The 22,854-nt window shown below is 51.3% G+C and overlaps 2 protein-coding genes across 2 annotated transcripts in view; one reads left to right on the top strand and one right to left on the bottom strand.

The window, feature by feature from the left end:
- Positions 1-22,854, top strand: part of LOC128416946 (riboflavin transporter 2-like) — a 274,487-nt gene that overhangs the window by 211,428 nt on the left and 40,205 nt on the right. The window lies entirely within an intron of this gene.
- NUGGC (nuclear GTPase, germinal center associated) overlaps positions 4,170-22,854 on the bottom strand; it is a 40,854-nt gene continuing 22,169 nt past the window's right edge. The window contains exons 8-26 of the mRNA XM_053395665.1: positions 21,425-21,637; positions 20,921-21,127; positions 19,956-20,137; positions 19,389-19,506; positions 18,319-18,408; positions 18,023-18,142; positions 15,852-16,074; positions 15,536-15,669; positions 13,742-13,927; positions 11,547-11,698; positions 10,222-10,381; positions 9,808-9,916; positions 9,187-9,320; positions 8,683-8,794; positions 8,261-8,457; positions 6,986-7,112; positions 6,557-6,657; positions 5,505-5,639; positions 4,170-4,322 (exon numbers count right to left, since the gene is read on the bottom strand). Of these exons, the coding sequence (XP_053251640.1) occupies positions 4,170-4,322; positions 5,505-5,639; positions 6,557-6,657; positions 6,986-7,112; positions 8,261-8,457; positions 8,683-8,794; positions 9,187-9,320; positions 9,808-9,916; positions 10,222-10,381; positions 11,547-11,698; positions 13,742-13,927; positions 15,536-15,669; positions 15,852-16,074; positions 18,023-18,142; positions 18,319-18,408; positions 19,389-19,506; positions 19,956-20,137; positions 20,921-21,127; positions 21,425-21,637 (2,853 nt within the window). The remainder of the gene's footprint in view (positions 4,323-5,504; positions 5,640-6,556; positions 6,658-6,985; positions 7,113-8,260; positions 8,458-8,682; positions 8,795-9,186; positions 9,321-9,807; positions 9,917-10,221; positions 10,382-11,546; positions 11,699-13,741; positions 13,928-15,535; positions 15,670-15,851; positions 16,075-18,022; positions 18,143-18,318; positions 18,409-19,388; positions 19,507-19,955; positions 20,138-20,920; positions 21,128-21,424; positions 21,638-22,854) is intronic.

The following is a 22,854-nucleotide window of genomic DNA, read 5'->3' as shown; positions in this document are numbered from 1 at the left end:
GCGAGGGAGGAGAGCGAAGCTAGGACCCGGATGCGCCGGGCCAATGAGAAGCGGCGCCCCAGCGCAAGGCCCGCCGGGACTTGTAGTCTGCAGCCTCCAGACCTCGGCGGGCAGTGGGAGCTGCGGGGCGCATCTTGGCCCTCCGGGGCTCCTCGTCCCCAGGGGGGGCGCCCTCTGCCTCCTCTCTGCGGGGCAGCCAGCACTTTGGGCGCAGCATCGGGGAGCCGAGGGGCTCTGGTATGCCCTGAGCCAGGATCCTAGAATAGGCAGGTAGGATCCTAGAATGCAACACCCAGATTGACCTATTAGGTCGGGGGAATCCTAGAATGCAACAACTGATTGGCCTGCAGTATCAGCCCAATTTCTTGGGAGAAAAGCAATGACAAACCTAGACGGCATCTTAAAAAGCAGAGACATCACCTTACCAACAAAGGTCCGTACAGTTCAAGCTCTGGTTTTCCCAGTAGTGATGTATGGAAGTGAGAGCTGGACCATAAAGAAGGCTGACCGTCGAAGAATTGATGCTTTTGAATTCTGGTGCTGGAGGAGACTCTTGAGAGTCCCATGGACTGCAAGAAGATCAGACCTCTCCATTCTGAAGGAAATCAGCCCTGAGTGCTCACTGGAAGGACAGATCGTGAAGCTGAGGCTCCTAGACTTTGGCCACCTCATGAGAAGAGAAGACTCCCTGGAAAAGACCCTGATGTTGGGAAAGATGGAGGGCGCAAGGAGAAGGGGACGACAGAGGACGAGATGGCGGGACAGTGTTCTCGGAGCTACCAGCATGAGTTTGACCAAACTGCGGGAGGCAGCGGAAGACAGGAGGGCCTGGCGTGCTCTGGTCCAGGGGGTCACGAAGAGTCAGACTAAACGACGAAACAACAGGATCCTAGAACAATAGGCAGGTAGGATCCTAGAATGCAACAAGGAGCAGCCCAATCAGGCCCCAGGAAGCAGAATCAGCCAATCAAACGGGACCCATTGTGCAAATAATGTATATAAAGCCTGAGGTTTTGGGGGGGAATTCAATTCACTGTTCATGAGATGCAGTAAAGAGCATGAAATCACTACGGGACTCCGAGTACAGTATATTTCAGGCTCCTTCCACACTGTTCCCCTGTTCTCCTGCCTGAGGGAGCCTGTCCTGGGATGGCCACGAGGGTCTGCTTCCCTTCTTGGGGCAAGGACAGGCTCTTTTGCTGACACCAGCAGAGATCTCTGTGCCCACATCCCCGGACCCCCAGCCCTGTAGAGCTGGAAGGGACCTCGAGGGTCCAAGCTCCTGCACGCAGGGATCTCTTTTTGTCCTGGCAATTAATTATTATTAATTTTCCAAATCTGAAACAAATTATCAGCAAATTAATCTGAATTTAACACCAATTAAAAAAAAAAGACTTTCCACCCGCCTCCAAGATGCTTCTCTCCCCCCCCTGCTGCTCACAGTAAAATACTTTTTCTTAGGAATGGATGAAAAACAATTAGAAACTATTTCCACTGACTGCACAAGCTCAATTCCTGTTTAGACATTTACCCAACAACTTCCTCAATTAATCAAATATAATTAATCTTTTTTTAATCGATCCATTGGTCATAATTTCAAATCCTATTTCCTCCCATACAACTTAATCATCCTGCCTTTTTGCGTTCACTGCATGTTACTTAAAATACTGAGATTTTACAGACTCCATAAACATCCAGGGAAGTCTGTTTTACTTTGTTGTGCAATTCCCTTTTCACAAAACAGACCTCAGTCCATTTCCCCCGGCTGAACACGCTCCCCTCCCAGTCTTGCTATGCTATTCTTAAGCCCAAACACAGCATGTTCTTATCTTTTCTCCCAGTCTTGTTATTCTCATACCAAATACCAGAGCGCCTTACACCCCCCTTCCCTCTTTCTGAAAATACTTTAAACACCAAAGGACACCCCTCCTCCTGCATATCAACATCCCCAGGGGGGTCCCCAAATCTGAAATAGCACGTTTAAGCAAAATCAGTCTTTAACAGTATTTTCTTTCAGAGATTCCATCCTTTGGTCCCTTTCATACTGTCCCTACTAAGTAATGAAGACTGAGAGGGGAATGGAACTTATAGCCAATGTGTTTTATATCGTATGCTGACTCTGTAGGTTTCCACGCTCCTTATTCTATCCAGATCAGGCAACCTGTTTCACCTGTTGCACTGAGTGTAAGTCAAGAAGAAAACCTTGTTCTGGCATACATGCTGCCCCCATATGGCTGCCCCCATGGTGCCCCCATCACCAACCCCCACCGCTTCTGGCCTGATTCACAGCCAGACGAGGTGGGCCTGGTGGGAACAAGAACCACTCAGCAGACATTCATGCTTACTAAACATGCTTTATTAGTCCTGTAAATGTCCTGAATCACATCTTTGCGCTCCTCAGACTCCCTTTTGTGCCCTGTTTCTAGGAACGGGTCTGGCCTTCCCAGGTCTGTGTCTGAGCGGTTTCTTTTTTGCTCCAGTGCTTTCCCCAGGAAAATTGGCATTTCACCACTGAATACGGCACACGGCAAATGGGCTTCCTGCGGATTGCTGTGGGCTCCAATTCATGGTGAAATGTGGATTTTCCCAGGGAAAGTACCAGGACAAAAACAGAAAAAAACCCCGCAAGCACACATTCCTGGGAAGCCCAGACCTGTGCCTGGAAAGGGCAGAGCAAAGTCTGGGTGAGGCCTTTGGGTGCTGTTTCTCCCAGGAAGTTTAATCTGGAACCTCAAAGAGCCAAGTAATGTGGTCAGTTCTGTCAAGCATCAAACATTTCATGCAAAACTTCCTGCAACTTTCAAAATAATGCAGATTTACTCTGTAAACCACCTTGAATCTCTGTTAGGGAAAAAGGAGGGATACAAATAGTAGTAGTAACATAATAATAATAATAATAATAAACAATCATGCCCCCCCCCACTGGGCTGCTCAGTTGCTGGCCCTCAGTTAACTAGCCACGGAATTCTTAGAACTTTTGTTTTAGAAGCACAAGGAGGCAGAGACAGAAGTGCAAGATGCCAGAAAAATGGCAGTGGGGCGCGATGGGAGCCCTGCAAACAGAAAGAGGCTGACAGCCGCAAAAGTTAAGGAGCACTTTGTGGTGTAAATATTTCTCAAGAGCACGTGGCTTTGGAAAGAAAGAAACTCTTCTCAGCTGCCAGGCAGACAAACCCCTGAAAGGGTCTGTAGGGCAAAGCGGAGAGGAAAAACAGCAAGCAGGAAATCGAGAGTCCTTAAAGCTTCCTCTGGTCAGAATGCGTTCTCTGCAGGCTGCTGTCCGCTTCAACTGCAGATATTGGAGAGAGAGAGAGAGAGAGAGAGAGAGAGAGAGAGAGAGAAGAAAGAAAGAAAGATTGCTGAAAAACCAACAAGGTAAGTGTGTGGGTCTCCTTAATTGAGACCCAAAAAAGACAGGAGATTCAAATAGGGGAGGTGTTGGTGGGGGAGTGACCAGAAGGTTTTGCAGCTGCTTGTAGAAGGCAAAACACAGGACCCCCCCCTGGCAAAGATGAAAGAGAACCAGGGCTCCTTCCCTGCCCCCCATTTCGCCCTGTAAGGGCAGCTCCTGAAAAACAGGGCAGGCAGGAGAAACCCTGCGCCATCCAAGCCGTGAGGATGGAGAGAAAGGGCTCCTTCGCTTCACCCTTTGACCGCAAGGGGGGGCAGCTGGGATCAGGGGGCCAACAGCTGCTCCAGGAGTTCCTCCTGCACTCCCAATGCAGAGCTGCCCCCGCCGGCTCTGGGCAGTCAGATTATCCACCCCCCACATCCCAAGCACTGATTCCACAAACACAACTCCACGCCAACATCATTATTTTGGGTTGAGTGATGGTCAGCCTGTCCGACTTATTTCCCCCAGAAGACTCCACAGAAGCTCTAAATAAAGCAAGGAGGGGCTCTGCAAGATTTATCTGGCAATATCTGTGGGGGGGGGGGCTCCCATGACCCAGCTTGGCAGCCATGAACTTGCAAGAGGCCCCCCTGCCCGCTCTCGTCTCTGTCTCTGCTTTGCCAACGTGGCTCTCGGCTCCAGGTTGTCAAATGCAGAGAAAGAGCCACACACACACACACAGCCCCCCTGGGGAGGGAAACAATGGGCTTGGCAGCTTTTGCAGCAACTCCTGCAAGGTCCCTCTGGAAGCGGGAGGCTTCCAACCCAAGAGACCTCAGTGGGTCACCCAGGTGGCACCGGCAGGGCGAGGGCCCGTCTCCATCTTCTCAGCCTTCAGCTTCCCACTCGCCTCTTCCTTCTCGGCGCTGAGAGTCGAACGCTTCCCCCAGATTCCCTCTTTGGCCCAGACATGGAGGACACCTGTCGTCTGGAAAAGGAGGAGAAGGAGGCACGAGGCTTCATGGGAACGGCAAAGCATCACCTACACTTCGGAACTCCCTGCCTATTGAGGCGCTTTCCCTGAATTCTTTTCAGTGCCTGCTAAAAACATTGTTCCGCCAAGCCAGCCCAGATGCTTAGAAAGCTGGTGTGAGTTTTAACCTGCTTTGAGTCTTTTGCTATGCCCTTAATTTATAGTTAAATCTTCTGAGTGATTTATCTTTTTTTTTGCAAACCACTCTTAATAATAATAATAATAATAATAATAATAATAATAATTTATTTATACCCCGCCCTTCCTGGTTCAGAAACCGGGCTCAGGGCGGCTAACAACAAATTTAAAACACTTAATTGATGCTACAAAAAAGAGAATAAAATACGGTATAAAATGTGAATAACAATAAAATCAAAAATCAATTTAGGGGGGAAATCCATCCAATAAACATTAGATGACCACCAGGGCTAGCTGGCTAAATTAGTCCTATTTGGGCCCGCGAGGAGGCCAGGGGAAAATTAGCTGTGGGGTCTCAGAGTGGGGAATCTTCATGAAAAGGGGAGGAAGGGGAATAAAAGATCAGGCTGAATTCAAATTCAAGGCCAGGCGGAATAGCTCTGTCTTACAGGCCCTGCGGAAGGAGGTTAAATCCTGCAGCGCCCTGGTCTCCTGGGACAAAGCATTCCACTGGGTCGGAGCCATCACTGAAAAGGCTCTGGCCTTGCTGGAGGATAATCTAACTTCCTTAGGGCCCGGAACCTCTAAACTATGACTATTCATGGCCCTTAAGGTCCTCTGCGGGGCAGACCAGGAGAGGCAGTCCCGTAAACATTGAAGGGCTTCTTTCCCCCTCAGACAAGCTGTGCATAATTTTTATGAAATCACCACCACCATCTCCCTGGCCCAGGCTCCCCCCTCCCTGCTCTGCTCTCTAGCACTAGAATGGACCACTGAGCCAAAACCCAAGAGGGGGCTCCCCTCTCCTTCGCCAGGCAGCACACAGGCCCCTTCCTGTCCAAAGGCAGCACTTCCCCCCGCATGAAGGCTTCCTCCCCCCCTTAACCCCCCCTTATAACTACTATTAAGCCCAGAGTCCTTGTTTTGAGTCCATGCCAACTGTTTGAAGCCGAACAACAGCCCTTGTCTCCTGCAGAACTTCCCTCCCTGGGGAGGCACCTGGGAAAGGGGCCATTTGCAAGCAGAGGTTGGATGGACACCTGTCAGGAACTGCTGGGGCTGCGCCACCCACTTCACTCCATACAAGTAATTCTTGTGTGTTTTACCTGCTGAACTTTCCACTTTCACAGGCACCTGGGGGGGCGAGACAAGGGGGGGGGGAGCAGGGGATTTTATTTGCCATTTCTGGTTTTCAAGTCATCTGAAGCCATAAAAAAAAAAAGAACTCTGACCACAGCTGTCAACTTTTCCCTTTTCTTGCAAGGAATCCTATTTGGAATAAGGGAATTTCCCTTAAAAAAAGGGAAAAGTTGACAGCTATGACTCTGACTAGCCTCCCAGAGAATCTTTCTCCATGCAACAAAAAAGGATTTGAGCACAAGAATCCCCGTCCCCCCCGCCCTGCAGTTTCTGCAAACTGGTATTCAGAAGCTTTGCTGCTGCCTTTGACAGGGAAGGAAGAGCAGGGCCATTGTGACTAAGGGCAGCCCATCCAGAGCCCTCTCCTCCTCCTCCATGAATTTGCCCAATCCTCTTTCAAAGCCATCCCAGTTGGGGACCATCCTGTGGGAGGGAGTTCCACAGGTCAACTCTGCACCGTTAAAAGGGATCCTGGCCTGCAGGTTCAAGGGCTGCGGGAGATCAACAACTACAGTGGGTTACATACACTTCAGGTTACAGACGTTTCAGGTTACAGACTCCGCTAACCCAGAAATATTACCTCGGGTTAAGAACTTTGCTTCAGGATGAGAACAGAAATTGTGGCGTGGCAGCAGCAGGAGGCCCTATTAGCTAAAGTGGTGTTTCAGGTTAAGAACAGGTTAAGAACGGACCTCTGGAACGAATTAATTACGTAACGCCAGACTTTTAGAAGACATCTGAAGGCAGCCCTGTTTAGGGAAGCTTTTAATGTTTGGTGTATTACAGTATTTTAATATTTTGTTGGAAGCCGCCCAGAGTGGCTGGAGAATATTATTATTATTATTATTGTGACTCCTCCTTCCGAGAAGACGCTTTCAGCCAGAGCTCCTGGGTCCCAGGGCAGCACTTACGTGGGGCTGAGGGGCTCCGGAGAGAAGGCCGGCCTCCTGCTGGCAGCCCTCCAGGGCCGGGGGGCAGGTCCCTGGCTTGGCTTCCATGGTCCCCCTGGAGCGGGAGAAAGCCAAGTTGGGAAAGAGCTCAAGCACCAGCATGAGCCCCCCCTCCACGTCCAACACAAGGGGGGGGGGGCTCCTCCCGTTCCGCACCCTCCCAGCATGGATGAAATGGCCCAAGAGCAGGCAGGGGCTCGCCTAGCAAGTCCCAGGGCAGACCAGCAACTCGCGTCAAGTGCCCTGGATCTGGCCCCTTTCGAGGGCAAGGAGGAGCTCCTGCAGCTGGAGTATTTTTAGCTGTGGTTCCAGGACCCTTGAGCTCCCCCCTCCAGCTCTAAAATCTTGTGATTCTATTAGTCGCCAGGAATTCCTCTAGAGCAGCTTACCTCGGAGAGGGGAGCCCAGCAGGGCCACATCCTGCCCCAGGCGCTGCGGCCTGGCCTTTGTGCTTCTTCTCCAGCCGCGGTTGGAGGAGCTCCCCTGCCCTCTTTGAGCCATACGGGTACAGAGTCACCTGAAGGGGTTGAGGGGCAACAGAAGATATTAAAACAAATCAAGGAGCATACAAAGTTTCTAAACATCTGGGTAGGCGTGTCTAAGTATGAATGTCCTCAGCAGGTGCCGAAAGGAATACAGTGGTACCTCGGTTTACGAACTTAATCCGTTCCGGAAGTCCGTTCTTAAACCAAAACCATTCTTAAACCAAGGTGCGCTTTCTCTAATGAGGCCTCCCACCGCCAGTGCCCTTCTTCCACCCTTTGGATTCTGTTCTTAAAGGTAAAGGGACCCCTGACCATTAGGTCCAGTCATGGCCGACTCTGGGGTTGCGGCGCTCATCTCGCTTTATTGGCCGAGGGAGCCGGCGTACAGCTTCCAGGTCATGTGGCCAGCATGACTAAGCCGCTTCTGGCGAACCAGAGCAGCGCACGGAAGCGCCGTTTACCTTCCCACCAGAGCGGTACCTATTTATCTACTTGCACTTTGACATGCTTTTGAACTGCTAGGTTGGCAGGAGCAGGGACTGAGCACCGGGAGCTCACCCCGTCACGGGGATTCAAACTGCCGACCTTCTGATCGGCAAGCCCTAGGCTCTGTGGTTTAGACCACAGTGCCACCCGCGTTCTGGTCTTAGACCGAGGTAAAGTTCTCAAACCAGGACACTATTTCTGGTTTTGCAGAGTTTGTAAACCGGATCGTTCTTAAACTGGACTGTTCTTAAACCGAGGTATGACTGTATAGTGAGTTACACAAAGTTATATGTTGCTATGTTACAATTAAATATACGTAGAGAAACGTTTTTAAAAAATAAAATTCTGATTAACCTGCGGCTTTGTTTCCTAAAACAGATCCTGGAGCATCCCTCTGATCAAAACACAAAGAATGTGAATTCAGGTGGGGAAGCAAAATCAGGCAGAGGCAGAGAAGGGGGCGCCTGCTTGGGACTGGAGGCACAGAAGGGGCTCCTCTGGGATTTGTCCCAAGGCTCAGCCTATTGAATTTGTACACCACCCTTCACCCGCAGATCTCAGAACAGTTCACAAAACAAAAACACAAGATAAAGAAAAGCAAAATACATAATAAAAACCAGGATGAAAGCAAACCAATAACCCCCATCCCCACAGAAACACATTTGAAAGGGTATCGGATGTTAATTTGTTTTACCTGGAGGGGTGCGAGAGAGACGGCTCCGATCCGGACATCCATGCACGTGGCCAAGGAGCTTGGGGGATCCTGACTCCCCTGCAGGCCTCTCCTCATTTCGGGGAAACTGTCCTCTCCTTGTGTGGGGCAGGGAAGGATGTAACTGACGCAGGAGCGCCTACAAATCTTGTCAACCTTGGTGCAGATGGTCATTAATTCTGTTGGGGGGACAGGAACCCAAAAAGCCCGTTAATCTCTCTCTTAAGGCCCCACAAACCCAGACATGACCACCTGAACCCCACACCCCTTTGTTTCCCTGGGTCTTCCACAGCACCCCCCCCCCGGCAAGCAAAGACTTAGGGGCCAAACACAGCCCTATCCCCTAAACACCAGGGGCGTCTAAACTATGTCCAACGATTGGTGGGATGGGGGAACAGCCGTACCTGAGGTTATCTTCGCGTTCTTCTGGACAGGCTTCAGCAGCGGCTCCAGCTGCATTTTCAGGGATGTCTGCAGCTCCTGGGCCAAATCCTGAAACCTCGCTCCAATGTGTTGCTGGAAGGAAACAGTGCCGCACTGAGGCAGTTGCCCCCCCCCACTTGCTCCTTCTACCGCCTGCCCCGCTCTGAGCACGGTGGGGGGTGGCCACTCAGAGCCACCTGCGTGCAACACGGGGGCTTTCCTTCCAACAGAGACACGGGGGGGGGGAGAGATCCTGTGGCCCTGGCGGATCGCAGACTAATGACCCTCAAGTTCCCTCCCCACTTTACAATTCTAAGGTCCTGGATTTCCGGTTTCCTGCCGACTGAGAAGTGAGCATGGAACCGATCATCCTATCAGTCCGAGACCCGCAGGGGAAAGAGGGGAGAGCGCCAAGGCAAGGCACCCCCCCCCCCAGAAAGTTCCGCTAGAGTTTCTCTACTCTCTGGAACGGCCCACAAACTCACCTGCAGCAGTTTCAGCCGCTCCTGCAGCAAGTTTGCAGCCGCATCGAAGACGGTGTGTTTCTCCGTGCTGATGAAATGCTCCATGCAGGCCTTCATGCGCTGGAAGTAGCCGGGGCCCGACATCTGGGTGCAAGCTGGAGGGGAAGCACATGGCACATCAGCACAAGGCAGAGCCCTGACACTTGGGACCCCCCAACTCTCCCCCCAAGACTTCCTTGCTGGACTGGATCCTACCATACTGCAAAACCCTCCCAGCTTCCTCAGAGACTCCCCCGTCTCATCACGCTCTGAGCGCTCTCCCCTCCTGGGGTTTCCATAAGGACATAAGAGCCTGCAGGATCAGGCCCATCTGGTCCAGCATCCTGTTCTCACAGTGGCAGTTATAGGAATGCAAGAATCTCGACAGACTGCCTCTGGATCAGGAAGTTCCATAAGAGCTTAAGAGCAGCCTGCTGGTTCAGGCCAAAGGGGCTCCCTGAGCCCCACATCCTGTGGGAAACCCAAAAGCAGGGTCTGATCTCCCCTCCTGCGGTTTCCAGCTGCCTCCCACTGCGGGGGCAGAGCAAGAGCCATCTTGGCCAGCAGCAACCCTCCCCCCGGCCCTTCTATGCCATTCTTCACCTGCATACGCTGGCTCCATGCGTTTCCGGATCTCTGGCGTCAGGATGCGGGAAAAGCTCCTCTGCCTTTCAGTGATGTAATCCATCAGACTCAGGGTGAAGTTGAGCAACTGAGGGAAGAGTTCAGGAGGCTGGATGAGCCTTCGATCCACGTGGTCCCTCAAAAACCCACCACTCGCCCCACGGGACCCCAATGTCTTTGCAAATCGACTTTAAAAAACAACAACTATTAAATTTGTACACCGTCCTTCATCTGTAGATCTCAGGGCGATTTGCAGCATAAAAAAACACAAAATACAGAATAAAAGCAAGAACGAAACAACAACAGCACACAAACACAACCTAATAATGCCCCCCCCCCCGGACCTCAGGGGCAACCGAGGCAGAGAGGCCCCCCCCACCTCCCCAGCCTCACCCTCGCTGAAGCCGCCTCCATCTGCTGGCGGCGAATGGTGTGTATTGCAGCTGCCACCCCGCTGTGCTTGCAGAGTTTCTTCCGGAGGTCTTTGAAGAAGCGCCTCAGCTTGTCCAAGATGGCAGCAGCGAAGCCCTGAATGGACTCTTTCAGCTGACAGCTAGGAGGAAGCACAAGCGCAGAAGGGTTGGGAGAGTCCTCTTGAAGGGCACAGCGCCCACCTCCCCATCCCTGGCCTCCCCGAGTCCCATCCAGCCTGCAGCCTTTGGCCCCCGAGACCCTTGCAGGGGTGTCTCTGGCTGCCCCCCCCCCCAGCAGCAGCCACGCAGCTCTTCCCTCCAGGGCTGCAACTCAGCCAGCCAGCCCTTTTCTAAGAGTGCCATTGGAGCTGGCCTCAGAACTGTGTGCCCAGACCAGGTGGTCAATGAGAGCAGGCTGGGAGAGAAGATTTCATGCAGAGGAGGAAGAGGAGGAGGGGGGCAGGTGTCCCCCCCCCATTCGTAAGATTCACCCTCATCCTGCTCTGTTTCATTATTTATTGATATTTAGCCAAATGTTTCACTGACTGCTTCTCTGCTTCTACCAATGTACTTCTTGGCATGCTTCGTTTTTAAATTGTGGCAGATGCATTTTCCCTCTTTGATTTATCTTCCTGCCTTTTATGTTAACCACTTTGGGAATTCACATAGGAAGCGGCATCAAAATGTCGAGGATGACAGAATGGAGTCGCTCAGAAGATTGCGGACTCGCCTGCCTTGGAGGTTTTCCAAGCAGAGGTCGAATGGCCACATGCCAGGGATACTTGAGCTGTGATCCCGGCACTGAAGTGGATGACCCTCAGGGCCCCTGCCAACGATACAATTCTAGGACGGTAAAAAAAAGGTAAAGGACCCCTGGACAGTTAAGTCCAGTCAAGGGCGACTATGGGGTGTGGCGTTCATCTTGCTTTCAGGCTGAAGGAGCCAGCATTTGTCCACAGACAGCTTTCTGGGTCACGTGGCCAGAATGACTAAACCACTTCTGGCACAACGGGACACCATGATGGACACCAGAGCGCACAGAAACGCCATTTACCTTCCCGCTGCAGCAGTGCCTGTTTATCTACTTGCACTGGTGTGCTTTTGAATTGCTAGGCTGGCAGGAGCAGGGACAGAGAAACGGGAGCTCACCCCGTCGCGGGGATTCGAATTGTTGACCTTCCAATCGGCAAGCCCAAGAGGCTCAGTGGTTTAGACCACAGCGCCACCCGCGTCTCTTTTACTACTATGAGGACACCTAGCCTGGCCCCTCATTCCCCCGGCTGCCCCGAGCAAAATGGGACGTACTTGAAGACCTCGTTCCACGTCCCAGCCAGGGCCTCCCAGATCGGTTTGGCGAGGTGGCTGTTGAAATCCACCACACGGTTGAGGGTCGGAGAGGCGTAGAGACCGTGGTGGTTGCAGGCGGCCCGGTACATGGCGTGTGGGTAGCCGTTCACCTGCGAAGGGAGGAACAGAGAGCGTGGCTTGAAAAGCAGAGCTGGCCAAGGCTGGGCGGGGGATTTTCTCAGGAGGCAGAGCCGTCACAAGCCTGGGGGGAAACCACAGAATCAGACGACCAACTCAAGGACACAAATGGAAGCCTTCCCTGGCAGTCACCAAACCAAGGAGGCACAGGGTGGGTGCTCCCTTTGCGTGGCTCCCCTTCCCCACCCCCAGTTTGGGCACATGAGACTCTGGGCTCTTCTGCCTAAGCCCCAAGGAAAGGAGCAGGAGATGCAAGGAGAGATGCGGTCTTGACTATGCTACCACTCAGTGGATTTGTAACTGGCTGACTGACCGAACCCAAAGGGTGCTCATCAATGGTTCCTCTTCATCCTGGAGAAGAGTGACTACTGGGGTGCCACAGGGTTCTGTCTTGGGCCCAGTCTTATTCAACATCTTTATCAATGACTTGGATGATGGACTCAAGGGCATCCTGATCAAATTTGCAGATGACACCAAACTGGGAGGGGTGGCTAACACCCCAGAGGACAGGAACACACTTCAAAACGACCTTGACAGATTGGAGAACTGGGCCAAAACAAACAAGATGAATTTTAACAGGGAAAAATGTAAAGTATTGCACTTGGGCAAAAAAAATGAGAGGCACAAATACAAGATGGGTGACACCTGGCTTGAGAGCAGTACATGTGAAAAGGATCTAGGAGTCTTGGTTGACCACAAACTTGACATGAGCCAACAGTGTGACGCGGCAGCTTAAAAAGCCAATGCAATTCTGGGCTGCATCAATAGGAGTATAGCATCTAGATCAAGGGAAGTAATAGTGCCACTGTATTCTGCTCTGGTCAGACCTCACCTGGAGTACTGTGACCAGTTCTGGGCACCACAGTTCAAGAAGGACACTGACAAACTGGAACGTGTCCAGAGGAGGGCAACCAAAATGGTCAAAGGCCTGGAAACGATGCCTTAAGAGGAACGGCTAAGGGAGCTGGGCATGTTTAGCCTGGAGAAGAGGAGGTTAAGGGGTGATATGATAGCCATGTTCAAATATATAAAAGGATGTCACATAGAGGAGGGAGAAAGGTTGTTTTCTGCTGCTCCAGAGAAGCGGACACGGAGCAATGGATCCAAACTACAAGAAAGAAGATTCCACCTAAACATTAGGAAGAACTTCCTGACAGTAAGAGCTGTTCGACAGTGGAATTTGCTGCCAAGGAGTGTGGTGGAGTCTCCTTCTTTGGAGGTCTTTAAGCAGAGGCTTGACAACCATATGTCAGGAGTGCTCTGATGGTGTTTCCTGCTTGGCAGGGGGTTGGACTTGATGGCCCTTGGGGTCTCTTCCAACTCTATGATTCTGTGATTCTATGAGAGCCTGCAGGATCAGGCCAATGGCCCATCAATCCAGCATCCTGTTCTCCTGGGACACCAGCGAGCAGGATCTGAGCCCAAGAGCCCTGCAGTTTCCACCAACCAATAGGCAGAAGTGTCACTGCCTCCCACGCCTAGCAGTGCTGCAAGGAGGACTCCCATTTATCTCGCCCGAATCTCCCAACATTCAGCTTCACGGGATGCCCATCCATTCCGGCAAGTGCTAAAAGGATCCTGATGGATTGTGCCCTTTGCAAAGTGGGCTGCCTTCTATATATTATTCTTTAGAAGAGGATCTGTATCCCGCTAGATCATAGAAATGGAGGAATTAAGCCAGCAGCAGAGGCCGGGGTTCTGATTTCCCTCCTGCCTTGCTTCTATCAGCCTTACCCAGCCTGGCGCCCCAAGATACTTTGGACCATGACTCCCCTAAGTCGGTGGTGGGTGGGCATTTAAAGCATTGTTGGGGGGGGGCAGAGTGCTCTGCGTCAACATCATATTTAAGTAGAAATGAACACACAATAAATGTGGTTGCTGCTTCCTCAAGACCTGGGACTTGCTATTTAAAAAGGGCTTCATCTTTGAAAACACCAGCCAACACCAGCTTGGCCTCCCTCCGCACATTCTCTGTGGCACACAAGGCTTTCAGGAGGAGAGGAGCTCTGACTTACGGGGCAGCCCCAGCTCCTGACGACGTCCTGGCACAGCTCCTTAGCCCTGCTGATGCCCTTGGCCAGGCTGGCAAAGAGAAGGCCTTCCAAGCAGTGCCGGGTTTCGCAGAGGCTGCAGTCGATGGCCTCCTGGAGGAGGCTGGGGAGCTGATGCAGGGACTGCCACACACTCTCCTGGATGTCGGTCTGGGGAGGAATAATAATAAGAATAAATTTTATTTATATCCCGCCCTCCCCAGCCGAAGCCGGGCTCAGAGTGGCTAACAACAGTAAAAGTAACACAGTTTACATAAAATCACAATCAATTGAAATACATTCTAAAATCAATTCAGAATCAAATTCATGGCAACCATTGGGCTAGAGTTCTGTGAGTATTACCAAAGGAGAGGGTCAGACTGTGCCTTGGCCAAAGGCCTGGTGGAACAGCTCTGTCTTGCAGGCCCTGCGAAAAGATCTCAAGTCCCGCAGGGCCCTAGTCTCTTGTGACAGAGCGTTCCACCAGATCGAAGCCACAGCCAAAAAAGCCCTGGCTCTGGTTGAGGCCAGCCTAACCTCCCTGTGGCCTGGGACCTCCAAGATGTTTTCGTTTGAAGACCGTAAGGTCCTCCGTGGGACACACCAGGAGACGTGGTCCCGTAGGTACGAGGGTCCTAGGCCGTATAGGGCTTTAAAGGTTAAAACCAGCACCTTGAACCTGATCCTGTACTCCACTGGGAGCCAGTGCAGCTGGTATAGGGACATGAGAGGCTGCAGGGCTCTCTGTAAGCAGCAACTGAGAGGCGATTCCACCGGTTGAGGATGGCGAGCTGCACGCTTGCAGGGCACAAATCACCTTGCACCCTTCTTCCAAACCCTCCTAAGAATAGTGGAAGAGCCTGGCTGCAGGATGAGGCCACAGGGGGCCTACCTAGGGGTGCAGGGAACTCCCTTAGCCAGCTCTGGAAAAAAGCAATTCATTTCCCCAAAACCTGAGCCCCAATAGGACACTGCTGGACCCCAGACTATTATTGTTTAACTGGTAATGCAGCAGAATCTTCCCTCTCTCTCTCTCTCTCCCCACCAGGCTTCAGCTCACACCTGCCACCTCCTGGCCTCGGACACTATTCTGGCTGCAGGAGAATGCACCTCTCATCGCAAATGATTCTGCGGCAGGGCAGGAAAGGAGGGGAAGTGTGCCCTATGCTCAGCGCCTGGTTATACAGTGGGACCTTGGATCCTGAACGGCTTGGCTCCCAAACAAATTGGCTCCCAAATGCCGCAAATCTGGAAGTAAGTGTTCTGGTTTGCGAACATTTTTCGGAAGCCAAACGTCCAACGCGAGTGCAGGGAGCTTCTGCTGCCAATCGGAAGCCATGCCTAGGTTTTCGAACGGTTTCAGGAGTCAAACAGACTCCTGGAATGGATTAAGTTCGAGAATCGAGGTAGCACTGTAGAAGGACACCAGGCCTAAGACAGTTCTTCTCTGGCTCAGATTGAAGTCTGAGCCACAGGAGAATGCCGGAGGCAAGCATGTCTAAGGGCTCATATGCACTTGTCCCACTTCTTCCCTTCTGCACGCAATTGGAGCAAAGGGCAATTCAGGTTCTCCCCTGATAGCCATTTGTTCCGATCCATCGCTAAAGAGCAGAGCGCAGCAAGGGGACAACCACTCGAACGCCGGCTTCAGCAGAAGTGTGGACAAGCCCTACGGTGGGAAATACAACTTTTGGTGCTCATCCTACTACAGGCAAGCTTCTAACCACTGCTGTTTTCATGAGGAAGAAGCCCGTTCCCAAGCCTTTGGCCCCTGCTCACCTCTGCTCTCTGGCTGGTCAGGTAATTCACTATTTGGCTGAGGACCCGAGCCAAGTCCCGGATGAGCTTCTCTGCCGCCCCCATGCTGTGCTTCAAGGCTGTGCGCATGGCAAACGCCTTCAAGGCCGGTATTTCTGGATAAAAGGAAAACGGGGAATAAACACACAGCAAGTGCACCTTCCTTCACATTCCGGAAGAGGCGCCCTGCGTGTCCACAGAGGATGGGGTCCACCCACCGCAAACGGCCGCTGGTTTGTGCATCTGACTTGCAGAGGGCAGCCTGTTCTCCTGAGGAAGAAGCCCCCCCTCCGAGTACCTGTGTCCTGGGGGTCGTGGAAGACTTGAGGCTGGCCGTCTCTGATCAGCTTCCCGCAGAGCTTGAGATATTCCGTAGAGCTGACCGTGAACACCTGAAGCTTGCCGCGAAGGGATTCAACTTCCCCAGTGTTGCCAGAGTCCGACCTGGTGGCATCGCCTTCCTCCAGGTCTTCGTCACCGTCCTCCTCGCTCTCAGGAGATGCTGCTTTCCTGGTCATGTCCTACAAGAAGAAGCTCTACCATTATTAGAAGGTCGTTATCACCTTTGCCAACAAAGGTCCATATAGTTAAAGCCATGGTTTTCCCAGTAGTGATGTATGGAAGTGAGAGCTGGACCATAAAGAAGGCTGATCGCTGAAGAATTGATGCTTTTGAATTCTGGTGCTGGAGAAGACTCTTGAGAGTCCCATGGACTGCAAGAAGATCAAACCTATCCATTCTGAAGGAAATCAGCCCTGAGTGCTCACTGGAAGGACAGATCCTGAAGCTGAGGCTCCAATACTTTGGCCACCTCATGAGAAGAGAAGACTCCCTGGAAAAGACCCTGATGTTGGGAAAGATGGAGGGCACAAGGAGAAGGGGACGACAGAGGACGAGACGGTGGGACAGTGTTCTCGAAGGTGCCAACATGAGTTTGACCAAACTGCGGGAGGCAGTGGAAGACAGGGGTGCCTGGCGTGCTCTGGTCCAGGGGGTTACGAAGAGTTGGACAGGACTAAGTGACTAAACAACAGCAACATATAAAGCCTGGGAAAGACATCAAAGATTGTTAGAGCCCAAAACAACATGGTGGATACCACCATTAGAGGCATTATCTGTTAAAAAGAAAAATATGGAAGGAAAATGGGCCACATATCAAGCAATTAGTAAAAGAAGATCAAGGACCAAATTAAGGTTTAGACCATATGAAGAACTTAGCCAATATTGTAATACATGGCTACAATATTACCAAATTGATCACCTATTCAAGCAGGATAAGATTACCGGATTTGGCAAAGAAGAATCAAAATCACAAACTGAGTTATTAAAAAATCCTAAAAAGTTATTATCTAAAATGTATAATCTATTATTAGAATGGGAATTAAAAGATGAAGAGGTGAAGGAAGTTATGATTAAGTGGGCCAGAGATATAGGCCACACAATTCGATTAGACCAATGGGAGAAATTATGGAAATATGTTATCAAATTCAAAGCCTGCGTCACAATTAGAGAAAATATAATGAAAATGATATACCAATGGTATTTAACCCCGGTTAAATCGGCAAAAATTTATAAATCAAAATCTAATTTGTGCTGGAGATGAAAAATAGAGATAGGAACAATGTATCATATGTGGTGGGAGCGTGCATATATCGGACAATTTTGGAGCGACATTCAAGAGGAACTTTAAAAAATGCTTAAAATATCATGTAATGAAAAACCAGAGGCGTTCCTCTTGGGAATTATATCGACTGACATGTCTGCCACTAGGAAAAAAGTTTTCTTATATGCAACTGCTGCGGCCAGAATGATTATAGCAAAAAATTGGAAGGGAGTAAAAAGTCCCTCAATAAGAGAATGGCAAATAAGATTTTATGAATACATAGAATTAGCAAGACTTACAGTAGTGGTAAGAGGCAGTCAGACCAAAAACTGATAGAGTGGACTTGTGTGAAGGAATACATTAAAAAACATTGTTCTGTTATTGATACAGTCATACCTTGGGTTACAGACGCTTCAGGTTGCGTTTTTTCAGGTTATGGACCAGCCGAAACCCGGAAGTACCAGAACAGGTTACTTCCAGGTTTGGGGGGGTCGCATATGGGCAGAAGCGCTAAATCATGCTTTGCGCAGAAGCACCGAATCGCAACCTGCGCATGCACAGACGCACCGCTGTGGGTCGCGAACGTCAGAAATTCCTTCCTAATGTTTAGTAGGAATCTCCTTTCTTTCCATTAGTTTGGGTCCTACTCTTTTGGAGCAGAATATTGCTCCGCCTGCCATGTGGCAGCCCTGAACCCTGCAGGTATAGGAGGGCGGCCCCCATCTCAACTGCATTTCATGCGTGTTTTGGGCAGCAGGTTCTCCCCGCGGCTAATGCCCCTGTGGACCTGCTGCCAAGGCTGCCTCACCAGGCAAGGCACATGCCAGCATGCCAGCCCCTCGCTCACCCTAGCGGCTCAGTCCTACCTCCAGGCTGGCGCTGAACTCCAACTGAATCTGCTGCTTGGAATACTTATTCCGGGCCCGGACACAGATCAGGCTAATCTCGCGGAGCTTCGCCTCCTTCTGCCTCTGCAAGGCACTGATCTAGACAGGAGAGAGGCAACAAGGGGGAAACTGAGGCACAAGCAAAACCAGATACAACCACGCGAAGGTTGCCGGGGGAGGGGGCGAACCAGGAGGGCTTTCCCAAGCAAGGGGGAAACAAGGAGGACAAAAAGCAGCTGTGCCGGGGCTTGGAGGTGGCAAGAAACAAGACTCACTCTGAACTCCTTTTCCAGAAGGTCGTGGCGTCTTTGGAGCCAGGCTGAGTCGGAGGCATCGCATCCTGGTCTCTCCCACGGCGACGGCTGCTGCTCAAAAACACACAGAGCGTTATCATCTCTTGTGATAGCAAGAGAACAAAAAGCAGCCGCTGCCCCAAAGGCCTGCCAAGAGTTTAGCCTAGAGAAACTGGGTTTCTTCCTGCAAAGAGCTCAACTCCCCAGGAAGAAAGCACCTCTCTGGGGCTAAGCTGGGTCTTTGTTGCCATACGGCATTACCCAGGGTGGCAGGAATATCCAGCCTAGCAGGGATCAGGGCCGGCCCCAGACATCTTGCCACCTGAGGCAAACCACAAAATGGTCCCCCCCCCTCCCGCCCCGCCAGGGAAGAAGCAGGGAGTGAAGATCAATATCAGGAACAAAGAGAGAATAAAGATCTATATCAGGATCCTCTGCCCCAGGGATCCTGCTGCCTCACCTTGCCTCAGACCTGGCAGGAATCAAACACACAAAATTCGCACCGGTGGAAGAATTCTGCTTTGCTCAGTGCCAAATTTGAATTCTGAGTTGTTCTTTTTAAACTACAAAATTGAGATGGCCCTGGAGAAGAAGGCGATCCCTCGGCTCAGATGGGCCTTGCGAGACATCAGCAGCATCTCCCGCTCTCAGTCTCCTCATCTCGCAAGCCTTAATAGCAGGCTCTGTCGAGAGGTGTGCAGAGTTTGGGCACAGCTCTCCCAACACAGAAGGGGCTGTCTTTCAAGAGGGGCAAGCAAGGCTGGTCTCCTGGGCCCAGATTCACCCCTCCAAGAGACTGCCAGAAGGCCACCCTGCGAGGCCGTGGGAATAAGGGCCGCTTCCCCCTCCCCAGCACCAGGAGGCACAGGCCCCCTGACTCAAAGGAGGGCCAAACGCAGGGAGCTTTGCGCAGGACCCTCGGCATCTTCCAACTCTGCAGTTCTGCGAATCTCTTGCTGCAACTGGTTCAGCAGGGGAGCAAAGTAGGTTTCCGAAACGGCACATCCATCTCAGCCAGGGAGAAACCGCTTTGATGGCTGGTTTTTACAAACCTCTTGCTGCAAAGATGCGTAGAGTCTTTCCTTCTCCCTCTCGGCTTGCATTTTCTGATTATCCAGCTCTCTCACTTCATCTTCGATGGGCTGAATCTCGCCTCTCAAGTCCAGGTTCCTGCAAGATTCGGGCGACTGAGCACTTTCAGGGGGAGCCCAGCCTCCTCTCACCAGAGAGTCCACTTTAACCACTAGCTTTCCAGCAGCGCTGATGGGATGACAGAATCCTAGGCTACCCAACAGCTCAATGTCCTCCACTTGCTTTAGACTACAACTCCCATGATCCCTGGCAACTGGAAAGGCTGGCTGTGGCTGATGGGCCTTGCAGTCCAAAACACCCGGGAGGGCTGCTATCTCAGAGCATCCTCTGTCCCACTGGCCATTAAGCAGCCAGCCAAACCCACCCACCCCTTACGGTCCAAGCACAATGCCCAGGCAGCCTGGGATCTTTAAATCATCAACGCAGCAGCTCACAAGGGCCAGGCAAGAGCATTGTGTGATTTGGGGATGCCGATCCATGATGCCTCTCTCTGCCCATTCACAACAGAGGAGCGTAAACCAGGTTACCTGACTATATCTGTAATGTTGAAGCTGTCCGACTTGGTGCAGACAAAAGCCAGGCTGCCGTACAGGCCGTCCATCAGCAGCTGCCTGCGCACACTCGCACTCAGGGTCTCCTTCGCCGTCTTGTCGTCCACGGCTCGGGTGATACTGGCCACCACCCACACGGCACGGCAGTTCTTCAGGTACTGCGGGAGAGGAAGGAAGCGTCTGCTAAGCCAAGGCGGCTCTGCCGACACGCGGGAGACCCGCAACCTGGCGGTTTGAGCAAAAGCAACACTACGCAACCGGGATCATGCCAGGGAGAAACGCCCCGGGGTCCAGGAGAGCAAAGATGTTGGCTATTTGCAGATTAGTTGCGCTGCAGAAGGCGTGCTGGGGAGACCACACATTACAGTGGTACCTTTGGTTACGTACTTAATTCATTCCGGAGGTCTGTTCTTAACCTGAAACTGTTCTTAACCTGAAGCACCACTTTAGCTAATGGGGCTTCCCGCTGCCGCTGCGCCGCCAGAGCACGATTTCTGTTCTCATCCTGAAGCAAAGTTCTTAACCTGAGATACTATTTCTGGGTTAGCGGAGTCTGTAACCTGAAGCGTCTGTAACCTGAAGTGTATGTAACCCGAGGTACCACTGTACAAGGAACGCAAAAGTAACTTTTGCTAGGTTTTAATAACAAAAACAAAAACTCCTTTTACAACATATCAATAAGCATCACCCAACCACCAACCCATCCACCGGGGTACTGAGAGAGCCAGGTGCTGCTCTTTATATACTATACCCAACAGCTTAATTAACATAACTTAACAGCACCTGCTATACTGCTTCACAGCTGTAAAACTAGGTCACATTATTTGCTCTGGCCCTTAAAGAAATACACATCTTGTGGAACAATAATGAACCTTCAAATTTAAAGAGACCATTCAACAAACGCTTGTCCAACCCACAAACACACGGAACCAGTTCCCCACCTCTTTGGCCACGCTGTCTCTAGCCGCGTTGGCGTCTCGGACGCCAGGCAAGTCCACCAGCACAGCCCCCGTCCTCAACACTTCAGCCTTGGCGAGACGGATCCGGACGCATTTCACAATGGGCCAAAACTCCCCGCCTTTCATCTCCCGCAAATTGTCCGTTCGGGAATCAATGAACCTCTCGATGGCGGCGCGGAACTCTGTCGCCTGCGAGGGAAGCAGGGAGGTCAGAATCTGAAACCTGCCTTTTCAAGATACGACTGGAACAAGTCAAAAAGCTGCAAGGGACCCCAAGAGTCATCTATAATAATAATAATAATAGTTTATTATTTATACCCCGCCCATCTGGCTGAGTTTCCCCAAACCCCTTGCAATGCAGGATCCACCACTAGCCCTTCAACTGGAGGACTCGGTTTCCCTGATAGAAAGCCAGTCTTCTCTGCTTACACTGACGCAACAGATTTCAGAATTTCAAAGGCACACGCCAATAAACGCTTCACTTGCCGTCTCAGCGCAGACGTGTTTCACCGTCCCCAGGTGCTGCGTCACCTCCTGCATCTCCTCCAGCTTCTCCAGCTCATCGACTCTCCCGTAGACGGCCTTCACGCGGCTGTAGGCGGCCCAGGCTTCCGTCTTGCGATCTGGGCAGCGCCTCTTCAGGTGGCCAAACTTGTCCTTCATGTCCTCAAGGAGAGCCTTCAGCTCCTTCTCCCACTCCTGCAGGAGGGAAAAGCACGATGGAGAATGGAAGGAAGGAAGGAAGGAAGGAAGGAAGGAAGGAAGGAAGGAAGGAATAATAAACGTTTATTTATATCCCGCCTCCCCAGCCAAAGCCGGGCTCAGAGCGGCTAACAACAGTAAGATATTTCCAGTAAAATTACTCAAAAAGCAAATCCCATCATCCCCAACCAGCACAAAGGCGATGGGAGCTAGGAGTCCAGTCTGGAGGGCACCAGGTTGGCAAAGGCTGCTTTTAAATAGAACCACGGAATTGTAGAGTTGGAAGGGACCCCACAGGGTCATCTAGTCCAACCTCCTGCAATGCTGGAATCCCAGCTGGAGAGTCCCTGGCAAACAGCCCCCCAACCTCTGCTTGAAAACCTCCAAGGAAGGAGATTCCACAACCTCCTGAGGGAGACCTGTCAAGCAACTCTTACTGTCAGAAAGTCTTTCTTGATGTTCCGTAAACTGTCTCTCCAGAGTGGTGCATGCTCTGGTTATCTCCCGCTTGGATTACTGCAACACACTCTACGTGGGGCTACCTTTTAAGGTGACCCGGAAACTGCAATTAATCCAGAATGCGGCAGCTAGACTGGGGACTGGGAGCAGCCGCCGAGACCATATAACACCGGTCCTGAGAGATCTTCATTGGCTCCCAGTACGTTTCCGAGCACAATTCAAAGTGTTGGTGTTGACCTTTAAAGCCCTAAACGGCCTCGGTCCAGTATACCTGAAGGAGCATCTCCACCCCCATCATCCATCCCGGACACTGAGGTCCAGCTCCGAGGGCCTTCTGGCTGTTCCCTCCCTGCGAGAAGCCAAGCTACAGGGAACCAGGCAGAGGGCCTTCTCGGTGGTGGCACCTGCTGTGTGGAACGCCCTCCCACCAGATGTCAAAGACAACAACAACTACCAGACTTTTAGAAGACATCTGAAGGCAGCCCTGTTTAGGGAAGCTTTTAATGTTTAATTGGTTATTGTATTTTGGTGTTCTGTTGGAAACCCAGCCAGATGGGTGGGGTATAAATAATAAATTATTATTATTATTATTATTATTATTATTATTATTATTATTATTATTATTGGTAATCCCCTTTCTTGTAACTTGAATCCACTGGTTTCAGTCCTATCTTTCAGAGAAGCAAACAAGCTCATTCCTTCTTCCATGTGACAGCCTTTCAGATATTGGAAGATGGCTCTCCTATCTCCTCTCA

The sequence above is a fragment of the Podarcis raffonei genome, chromosome 7 (assembly GCF_027172205.1).
Source record: "Podarcis raffonei isolate rPodRaf1 chromosome 7, rPodRaf1.pri, whole genome shotgun sequence".
In the NCBI taxonomy this organism is placed as follows: Eukaryota; Metazoa; Chordata; class Lepidosauria; order Squamata; family Lacertidae; genus Podarcis; species Podarcis raffonei.
Note: the sequence above shows the minus strand (reverse complement) of the source record. Positions and strands in the feature narration are given on the sequence as shown.